Source organism: Triticum dicoccoides, chromosome 4B, assembly GCF_002162155.2.
Source record: "Triticum dicoccoides isolate Atlit2015 ecotype Zavitan chromosome 4B, WEW_v2.0, whole genome shotgun sequence".
In the NCBI taxonomy this organism is placed as follows: domain Eukaryota; kingdom Viridiplantae; phylum Streptophyta; class Magnoliopsida; order Poales; family Poaceae; genus Triticum; species Triticum dicoccoides.
Window position 1 is genome coordinate 52,372,399 of NC_041387.1, and position 11,190 is coordinate 52,383,588.

The 11,190-nt window shown below is 48.0% G+C and overlaps 1 protein-coding gene across 1 annotated transcript; it reads left to right on the top strand.

Moving 5' to 3' along the window:
* Nucleotides 1–1,348: 1,348 nt before the first annotated feature.
* On the top strand, nucleotides 1,349–3,076 carry LOC119293316 (beta-glucuronosyltransferase GlcAT14B-like). The gene is made up of 3 exons (XM_037571829.1): nucleotides 1,349–1,991; nucleotides 2,091–2,166; nucleotides 2,300–3,076. The coding sequence occupies exons 1-3, from the start codon at nucleotides 1,349–1,351 to the stop codon at nucleotides 2,940–2,942; spliced, it is 1,362 nt and encodes a 453-aa protein (XP_037427726.1). The 3' UTR covers nucleotides 2,943–3,076.
* Nucleotides 3,077–11,190: the final 8,114 nt, after the last annotated feature.

The following is an 11,190-nucleotide window of genomic DNA, read 5'->3' on the forward strand; positions in this document are numbered from 1 at the left end:
TTCATGAGGAACCTTACACCGGACGAAGGGCGGTGTTTGGATGACTTGATAACTACTATCGGTGGGCGTACGCTTGGTGGAGGAGCAGATACAGTCACATGGGACCTGACTGCTTCTGGCAAATTCTTCGTTAAGTCCTTATACGATAAGCTCACCGCGGGGACGACACTGGACATAGCTAGTGGGCTGTGGAAAGCAGGCCTCCCCCTCATGATAACAATCTTTCTCTAGCAAATATTCCGAAACCAACTTCCTACCTCGGATAACATGGCCAAACGCAACGGCCCATCAAACGGGATGTGTGTTGTGTGCAGGCTCGGGGAGAACGCCAACCATGTTTTCTTCCGTTGCCATCAGGCACATTTCGAGTGGAGTGTGGTTAGAGAAGCTTTCAGGCAAAACTAGAATCCCGCGTCCAGGGCAGATTTGCTAGCTTTGCTTCGGCTCCAGTAAGGGGCCTTCGCGAGGATCGTGTGGCGTAGCGTCCGAAACAAAATTACCATTGGGAAGAAGTTTCCTTCTTACCTAGCTGATGTCATTTTTAAATGACACCTTTTTCTATAGACTTGGGCCCCATTGGGGAAACAACCCATGCAGGGGGCGATGGAGCGGATCAGAAGCATTCAGTTTACATCTCGACACATGGTGATGCAGACCTGATCCTTTGTTGGAGCATGTTAGAAGTTTGGCCGCGGGCTAGGCAGCTACTTTATCTACTTTGGTGTTATATTTATGGTGCTTTGGGCCATGAGAGTTGTGTTATTTGGGACGCTGTCTTGGTTGGCTTTATTAATTTAAATCCGGACGTTTCTTTCGTCTTTGTTAAAAAAAATTGACAAATGAATTTAGCGTATGATGAGTTGACAACAAGTGGTCACGTCACGTTTTTGCCTAAAAAAATGGTCACGTGAAAAATGTGTGTGTGTGACAGAGAGAGAGAAAGCAACAAGAGGGTAGCGTATGGAGGAGTAGTGCGTTGCGGGCATACGTACGGACTACGGAGAAGGGAGGGTACGTCAACGAGAAAACAAGGAATAACCGAGGTTTATGGCCGTGTTAGCCGGGTCGCTGCCACTTTGCCGGCAGCGCGCGCCGGTCCGTCCGGATATGTTTATCAACTCTCTCCACGCCCTATATATATCCCCAAATACTAGTTCCCTTCTCCACCATCTCTTCCAACTACGTGCTGATCATTCCCTCACGTTCATTCAGTTGCATCAAACTTCCTTTTATTTTCCTCTCGGTTTTGTAGTATCACATGTTGATCATCTCGAAAGGATTAACCTAATCTCCTAGTGACAATTGTCGCAACTATCCTTGTGTTGCCGCGTCCGGCAAAGCAAGAAATATGGGGTTAAACGGCCGCGACGAGCACCACTCACCGTCCTCGGCCAAGTCCCCCCGCGGCGGCGGCGGAGGCGAGCACAACTCCCCGCCAATCAGCTGCCCACGTGGCGGCGCCGTGTCGTCCTTCCTGCTTGCGGCCGCGTTGCTCACTTTCTCCTTGTCCATCGGCATCACGGCCACGCTCGCCGTCACGTTCTCCACGTCGTTGTCGTTGTGCCCCATGCAGGCCTTGTTCTTCCCGGCCACCAGCGCTAGGTTCGTCCAGCCGGAGTCGGACGTCCGGCCCCCGGGCGCCGACGTGCCGCGGCTTGCCTACCTCATCTCTGGGTCCATAGGTGACCTGGACCGGCTGTGGCGGGTGCTGCACGCGCTCTACCACCCGCGAAACCTGTACGTGGTGCACCTGGACCTGAAATCCCCGGTGGAGGACCGACTGGAGCTGGCGACGCGGGTGGGAAACAACACTGTTTTCCAGCGCATCGGCAACGTCGAGGTGATCCGGCGCGCCAACATGGTGACTTACCGCGGGCCGACGATGGTCGCCCACACCCTGCATGCCTGCGCCGTGCTCCTCCGCCGCAGCCGCGACTGGGACTGGTTCATCAACCTCTCTGCCTCAGACTACCCGCTCATGACCCAGGACGGTACGGTACTGCGCACCGCGCTTATTATTCCTGGTTCTTTAACTTTTCAGCTCAAATAACAGAATTAATGGTATGTGTGTGTATGTATACACATCACAGATATCCTCCATGTATTCTCCACGTTGCCGAGGAACGTCAGCTTCATGGAGCATACCAGCAACCTGGGCCAGAAGGCGTGAGTATTGTTTACCACTCTCTCCGTCCCATAATATATGAGTGTTTTTTACGCTAGCTTATAAGTTTCTTATTTGTCGATCGACCAGCTGGTCGGTTGACGATGACGGCTACTGATTAGACGGTCGCTGCAGGGAGGGCCGGGCGAAGCCTCTGATCGTGGACCCGGGGCTGTACATGTCGGCTAAGAAGGAAGTCTTCAACGTGTGGCCAGCGCGGCAGCTGCCGACGGCGTTCAAGCTGTACACGGGGTCGGCGTGGGTGGTGCTGTCGCGGGACTTCGTCGAATACGTGGTGTGGGGGTGGGATAACCTGCCGCGGACGCTTCTCATGTACTACGCCAACTTCGTCTCCTCCCCGGAGGGCTACTTCCAGACGGTGCTCTGCAACGCGCCCAGCTTCGTGCGCACCGTCGCCAACCACGACCTGCACCACATCCAGTGGGACGTCCCGGCGAGGCAGCACCCGCGGGCGCTCGGGCTCCCCGACAGGGACGGCATGGTGGGCAGCGGCACGCCCTTCGCACGCAAGTTCGAGCGCGACGACCCTGTGCTTGATGTCATAGACGCCGACCTTCTGCTCGGCCGTGGGAGGAACGGCACGGCGGCCGGGATGTTTGTGCCCGGCGGCTGGTGCGGCCAACACCGGGACTGCGGTGCCGCCCGCGCCAATGTCGACGACTGGGTGCTCAGCCCTGGACCCGGTGCCGAGAGGCTGCGGAGGCTCATGGACAGGATCGTCAGGTCCCAGGCCTTCGACGGCAGCCAGTGCAAATAGCAACGACATGGTTATATTACAAGAGCCAGGTTATTTCGTCCACAGGGGGAGTTACGTTTCTTCTTCTATACAGTCACAGCCGCGGCCTCGTCCCAACTACCGCGAGCAAAGACCTTGAAGCTGGCAACACATGTACTACCTTTCTAATGCGGTTGATTTACTTTTTAATATTATAGCACTTCTAATTAAAAAATATCTTGGCAACTACAATATTAGTAATCTGGCAATTGAGAAACAGTAAAACTGAGCCGGCTAGGGCCTTCCGCAGTGATTTGACACTCTGAACCGTCCGATTTGTGGACTCACCGCTCCAGATCTGCTTGCTAAACATTTTTTTTTTGAGAATTAAGCCAGCTTTATTAATCTGCTCGCTAAACATTCGCAATCGCTCCGTCATCCCACTTCATGTGTCTGGGCCCATTTTTGCGCCAGACTGCTCGTTATGGGCTGACCAAACGTCTCTTGGGCTGCTGCTCCGACGATCGACTTGCACGCTCTGTGATTAAATAGGCCGACATGCTGTGAACCGAATGGCCCAGACCTCCAACTTGCGTGCACACTGGCCGACACACTTGGCTAGGACAACCCGGCGATCTTCTTTTTGTACCTATGAACATTATGATTCAGTAATAAAGCTTTGTGAGATTCTCAAAAAAAAAAAAAAAACCATTCACCGTTTCCGTCCCTCGCCACTCGACGCCGTCAGCGTGCCACGAAGAGAAGATGGATGGGTCGACGTGGTGCCTCCCCCATTCCTAAACCTCTCCATTGATCGCCTCCTACCACTCCTCCAATATCCTGCTTTCCGCAACCCGTGAGATCCTCAGCGATCGCGATGAATCAATGACCTGCTTCGTTGGGACGTTGGATTGATAGCGGGATCTACAAGATGGCGACGACAATGACAGTCCACGTCAACAAGGTAAATTCTAACCCAAGGTGCAGAACGTCCCCGTCAAATTGGCAAAGCAACAGTTCATACGAGTATAAATTTATGATCTGATCCCCTTCCGCTAAAATCCCCTATGGCGAAGTTGGCCAGAGCAGTCTCATCCGTTCGTCGTTTGTGAATAAAATCAGATGTTATCTGAGGTTTCTATTTCTATTTTTACAATTGATCTGATGTTCAGCAATTTCCTTGCTTTCTTCTTGTTCTGCTGATATGGATTCCCCAAACTTTTTATTTGGTGCACAACATGTGCTTCAATGCTTGTGTCAATGGCTGAGGGGCAGCACACACCGTTATATGATCTCTCTAACATTTAAGATCCTTAGTAACTAACGACGAGCTACGTTGCGTTTCAGGATCCGGCAGAACACAAGTTGTATATCAATAACTAAATGCATGTTCCAAGTACTGGATGGAGCATCCAATGACTGGAGCTGATCAAAATAAAAGGTATAGTGGCATGATTAACCCTTATGTTTGGAGCATCACATAAAGTTTTCTACATTTCTAGCGTTCATAACGATTCCCTTGGCACAAGAACCAAATCTCAAAACAATTCATCGCTTACACATAATATATCCAGATGAATAGAAGGAACAATACAATTAATCATTTACGTGTGATTGTATTTTCATTTTATAAATAATATACTGACATCTTCCTCTTCACTGTGTTAGACATGTTGATATTTGATGTCGTTGGATATACCAAACATTTTGGATTCTTCAATGTTACATTGATTAGTAAAAATATCTCAAATATTTATACCACCTGAGTTTTTCTAACTATTTACATCTCCCTTTGGTAAGATGGACGAGCGCAGCAACGTGCGCCTTTATGATCTAGTTAGTTAAATAAGATACATCAGGGCGACTACATTTCAATAGTCTGGCAACCAAGTACAGCCGTAGATATGGTGTTCAAATGCTGCTTGGATTAGTTCGTCTCCAACTTTTGAGGGTGCTGCTTTTTGCACAAATTTATACTGGTCCTTAGGAGCTGTTGAAGTGTACGGGTTTGCTTGAGTCTGATTCGGGGGAGGTATCTACCGCTGTAATTTATGGGGTGGCAAATGGGAAACATCCACCCAGAGAAATAATGCAGAACATTCAGTTCTGAATCAATCTAAATAGTGTTCTCAAATCTGTGAGAGGACAGAGCATCCGATCACCTACGTTTTTAGTTTCATAAATATGCCTCAACTCATTACCATGAACATTGAGTCTAGAAAAATGGGTTAGTTTCCATATATACTTCCCGAATAATAATATGAGCATGATACCATAACGACCTGTCCTATGATGAGATGACTCCTGAAACCAAACACCCTCTTTTGGCTTTTGGCACATGGCAAACTTCACTCCTAGCAAGCAAGGGGATGGCACAAAATGCGTTGCAGTGAAACATTTCAGGGGTTGCCTGGTTTTCCTATATTGTCACGCCCAATATGCGACCCTATCTAAAAGAAACTCGAAGGTCCCGCCAAGGATAGACCCGCATATTGAAACGCTTTTGCAAGGTGAATATCATTACATCAACATTACATAATAGATGGGGATACATACAAGAGGCATACAATGCCACACGAATACAACATCACAATACATCAGAGCATCATCCGACTACGGATAACAACATAAACAGAAACTCAAACGACATCCACCCTGCTAGCCCAGACTGCCGACCTGGAACCTATCCCCTGATCGAAGAAGCAGAAGAAGAACTCAACGCAAGCAAGCATCGCTCTCGCGTCATGATCATCGCATAACCTGTACCTGCAACTGTTGTTGTAGTAATCTGTGAGCCACGAGGACTCAGCAATCCCATTACCATGGGTATCAAGACTAGCAAAGCTTAATAGGAAAGTAAGGGGTAAAGTAGTGAGGCTGCAGCAGCGACTAAGCATATATGGTGGCTAACATACGCAAATAAGAGCGAGAAGAGAGCAAGCAGAACGGTCGTGAAGCTAGCAATGATCAAGAAGTGATCCTGAACTCCTACTTACGTCAAACATAACCCAGAAACCGTGTTCACTTCCCGGACTCCGCCGAGAAGAGACCATCACGGCTACACACGCGGTTGATGCATTTTAATTCGGATCTGGTGTCAAGTTGTCTACAACTGGACATTAACAAATTCCCATCTGCCTATAACCGCATGCACGGCTTTCGAAAGATTATACCTTGCAGGGGTGTCCCAACTTAGCCCATGACAAGCTCTCGCGATCAACGAAGGAATAGACCTTCTCCCAGGAAGACCCGATCAGACTCGGAATCCCGGTTTACAAGACATTTCGACAATGGTAAAACAAGACCAGCAAAGCCGCCCGGATGTGCCGACAAATCCCGATAGGAGCTGCACATATCTCGTTCTCAGGGCACACCGGATTGTCCAAACTTCCAGTAGGCCATCCCAGAGTTGCCCCGGGTGGCCACCGGCGGCTGACAGGTTGGACCAACACTCACGACGAGCACTGGCCCGGGGGGGGGATAAAATAAAGATGACCCTCGAGAGCGCGACCCTCAAGGGAAAAAGGGCTAGGTGAGGCAAATGGTAAAACCAAGGTTGGGCCTTGCTGGAGGAGTTTTATTCAAAGCGAACTGTCAAGGGGGTCCCATAAATCACCCGACCGCGTAAAGAACGCAAAATCCGGGAACATAACACCGGTATGACGGAAACTAGGGCGGCAAGAGTGGAACAAAACACTAGGCAAAAGGCCGAGTCTTCCACCCTTTACCAAGTATATAGATGCATTAATAATATAAGAGATATTGTGATATCCCAACCAAAATCCTGTCCACCATGGAGAAATCTTCAACTACACCTGCAACTAGCAACGCTATAAGAGGGGCTGAGCAAAAGCGGTAACATAGCCAAACAATGGTTTGCATAGGAAAGGTGTCAAAGGTTAGAGGTTCATGGCAATATGGGAGGCTTGATAAACAGGTGATAGGTAGCGCAGCAAAGCGATAGAACGAAGAAACTAGCATAGCAATGATAGTAGTGAGATCCAGGGTAGCGCTCATCTTGCCTGAAATTCCGCAAGGAAGAAGAACGAGTCCATGAAGAAGACGAACGGATGAAGCCGAACCAAGCATAGACGAACGAATCCTCACGATCGCAACGAAACAGGAACTATCGAAAAGAAGCACACAACATAGTAAACACACCACACATAGACAAGACATGATGCACAACAAGCATGATGCATGACAAAGCTACATGAAGCTACTCATGGTAGGAGGTGATGCAAACAAGAGCAACACATCAAAGCAAGTTTAAATGAGGCCGGGAACAACATATAACAATTCCGGTAAGTCCTCATATGCATATTTTGAAATTGGTCCAGATCTGAATAAACCTTATGTTCAAATTGTTAAACAGCAAGTTAAGATGCACAAAGACGATCTACACGAGATTCTAGTCAAGTTACATATAAAGTTCATTTAGTTCGGAGCTACGGCCTAGAAGATATGAGCAAGACAAGATAAACATGGCATTGATGCAAAATGCACTCAAACATCAAGCAAACACCTCAAAACAAGGATGCAACATGATAATATGAAACTACATGCAATTCTAAGTAAGTTTCATATAGAGCACACTCAAAACAGAGCAACGGTTCAACACACACACATGGAACAAGTTTAAAGGACAAGCTGTCCAAAACAGCAACTAGGCATATAGCAAGCATCAAAACAATAGGCTACAGCATCTCAACATGAAAAAAAAGACATGGGCATGATGTACAGGTAAAGCATAACAAAACATGAACACTGAGCTATCTCCGGAAACTACTAGAACATGCTCAAACACACATGATAAGATTGCAAGTTATAACAATTCAGACTTTGCAGAAAATAACATCACAATGCAATGTTTAGAGCTATCAAACAACATGTTACAGGAACTTATAATGGCAAACAAAGGCATGGCGTGAATCTACTCAAAGCATAGATCAAAAGTCCCTTACTGATCATAAGCCAAAAAGGATCAGAAAATATGATGGCACCCACGTAAACATGACAAGTTATTATATAGATTCAAGCATGGCAGAAACAGAATTATGAAGGCATGTTAATGAGCTTGTGCAACTGACTACAGAGCAATACATGGCATGGCAAGGCACCCAACAGTAAGAAGACATATTTGTGAAGCTAAGCATGACAATAGCAAGGTCATAGGGTGCATGGAACACTAGCAACAATCATGGTAACAACGGAACTTAATGTTAACATGCTGACAGCAACATTATGAAGCAACTTTGGAGCAAGATATGAATAAGCTACAGCAACCTATAAATGCAACCAGGAGCCTGAATGGATATAGAATGACATGTAGTTCAAGACATATTTATAGAACATCTCCAGATTATGCATAGAATGATTAGTAGAAGCATGTTTATATAGCATCACGAAATAACAGATTCAGCCTAGCAAAACAGCAACATCATGAACCCTACATAACAAGCTCGATTCACTCAGCACAAGTCATTGCATGACAAGATAAGCATAGCATCATCAAGAAGACATGTTTGTGAAACAAACCAAGTCAAGAACAAGTCCATAGCATGCAAGGATCAACTACAACAAGCTTGGCCAAATTGAATAACATGTAGACAATCTGCCAGGAAATATTTTGAAGCAAAAGTAGAGCACGAAAATGACATGCTAGACTACTCCATAATTGCAACAAAGGGCATGAATGTATATACAATAACCATATGTTCAAAACACCCTTACTGAAGTAACTCAAGATATGCATGGATCTCCCTGTAGCATCATGTTTACATGGCATCAAAATAACAGCAGAACAGGGACTAAAACAGCAACATCACGATGCCTAGTTTGCATTCTTGTGCTAGTCACCACATTGATCACAAAAATATATGGTAAGCACCTCTATGAAGAAGACATAGCATAGATCAAAACACATGAAGACATCAACCTCATAGGATGCACACATCAATCATGGCAAAAATGACAAATGAGCTTGTTCTGTTAACAGACAGCAGAAAACATTATGAAGCACTCTTACAACGATGATTCAGGCATCTAGATGAGCTCAAATGAATATGATGCAATGGAATGAAATGGTGTACTCGTCGAGGCGAACAATTTGACATATTACACACATGAAACGGAGCTACGGATGCAGAGATATGATGGCATGAACATGGTATGAAAATGTCAGAAATCTGGAACTTGGGCATTTCTCAGGAAAAAAACATATGAGCGCTAAAAGACTATGATGCACATGTGGGGAATAGAGGGGCTTCTCACCCTGGGCTTCGGCCCAATTCAAAGAGGAGGCGAGGCAGGCCGGCTGGAGCTGCGGAGGACGAGGCGGGCCGGCGCGCGGGATCGGGCCCACGCGGGCGACAGGCGGAGGCGGGCGCGGTCGTCGTCTGGATCGGGACCTCCCGATCCATGGTGGCGGCGGCGCTGGAGGTCTCCGGCGAGGCTCGAGGCGACGACGGTGGGGAGAGCGACGAGGAACGTCGGGGACGGCGCGGGGGCTGCCGGATCTGGCTGGAGTTGGCCGGATCCGGGCGATGGCGAGGTGGAGGGAGACGCCGGAGCGGGCGGCGCTCGCTGGCGAGGCGGGCGAATGCGGGCGAGGCGGCGGCGCAGGGAGCCGGTCGGGGCAGCGGGATCGGGCGCGCGGGGCAGCGCCCGCGGGCGGCGGCGGCGGGACGGGCCGCGAGGGCCGGCGCTGGGCCTGCGGGCCGGCGGCGGCGCGCGGGTGGCCGGGGTGGCCACGTGGCGCGGACGGATAGGGCCAGGGGACGGTGGAGGCTGACATGGCGCCCTCTGATAGGCTGGAGTGACGTAGCTGCGGGGCGGCGGACATGTCCGGCCGAGGGCGGATGTGTCCGGCGTGGAGAGGTGGGAATTTTAGGGTTTCGTCTGCGAATTCATCCGAAAATTTCGGGGGAGGGGCTAGTTTTATAGGTAGAGGGAGCTAGGAGAGTCCAAATGGAGCACGGTTTTCGCCCACACGATCGTGATCGAACGACCGAGAGCATGGAGGGGTGTTAGATGGGTTTCGGGCCACTTTGGAAGGGTGTTGGGATGCAAAGAGAAGGAGGCTTTTACGGTTACCCGGTTAACCGTTGGAGTACCAAACGAACTCCAAATGGCACGAAACTTGACAGGCGGTATACCGGTGGTATACGAAGGCCACTTGACAAGCCTCGGTCCATTCCGAGAAAGTTTAACACCCACTCACCACGAGAGACGAAAGGGGAACGCCGGAGAGCATAGGAGAGCCGGATTGCAAAATGGACAACGGGGAAAAGGCTCGAATGCATGAGACGAACACGCATGCAATGCAATGCACATGATGACATGATAAAATGCAACACGCAAGCAAATGACATGGCAACGACAGCGAATAACTGGCAGACACCTGGCGCATCGGATCCGGGGCGTTACAACACTCCTCCACTAACAAGAGATCTCGTCCCGAGATCTTAGGACCGAGACGGAAGAGAAAAAGAAAGAGGAGAAACAAGAACCCAAGAGAAGAAGCCAAGAATCGAGAGCACTCGAGAAGAAGAAAGGAACGACGAGAATGACGAGAATCAAAAGCTCACGGACTCAGATAGACTATGAAGCCACTCCAGTTAGAATGAGGTAAGAAACGAACAAGACTGAAAGGATTTAGGCAGCACCCCGGTTGAAAATGGAAGGACAAGAACAAGAACTTCACAAGACGGGATGACACTTGATGAGATAAACAACGCAAAGCCTCCGGTAGAATTAAAAGAATTGAATGAAGAGAACTTAGAAGAAAAGGTTGAACGGATTTGAATATCTGAGAAGAACGAAGAAATGCAAAACTCCACTTCAGAAGAAAATGAAGAATTATTTGCGCTTCGAAAGGCAAGAAGGAAAGATACTTGATCTCCTTCGATAAGAATCTTGATGAACACTTGAGAAATGAATTAAATCATGAAGAACCACCATGAAGAACTCCGGTAACAAAAGAATGACGAGATAAAATGAAGGATGAAAGAATAAGATTAAAGACTTGCGGTGATTTAGATGGAGGTTCCGACGAAATGACCGAGGAAATTTGAACTCCGGAAAAGAAAAGATGAAAAACACTTGGAACTAGAATTTATTCATCAAGAACAAACTCCGAAGGAAGGGATTACTCACTTGGATGAAATAAGAATAAGATTCATTGTATGCTTATCCTTCATCAAATTAAATTGATGACAAGCAATGGATTTTGCATATTACTTATTCTTCTTGAAAAGGATTGAGAAGTGACAGGTCACAAACTTGAGAA

Coding starts and splice junctions, on each gene's coding strand:
- LOC119293316 (XM_037571829.1), top strand. CDS start 1,349: ATGGGGTTAAACGGCCGCGACGAGCACCACTCACCGTCCTCGGCCAAG. Junction 1,992..2,090: donor CCCGCTCATGACCCAGGACG/GTACGGTACTGC, acceptor TACACATCACAG/ATATCCTCCATGTATTCTCC. Junction 2,167..2,299: donor AGCAACCTGGGCCAGAAGGC/GTGAGTATTGTT, acceptor CGGTCGCTGCAG/GGAGGGCCGGGCGAAGCCTC.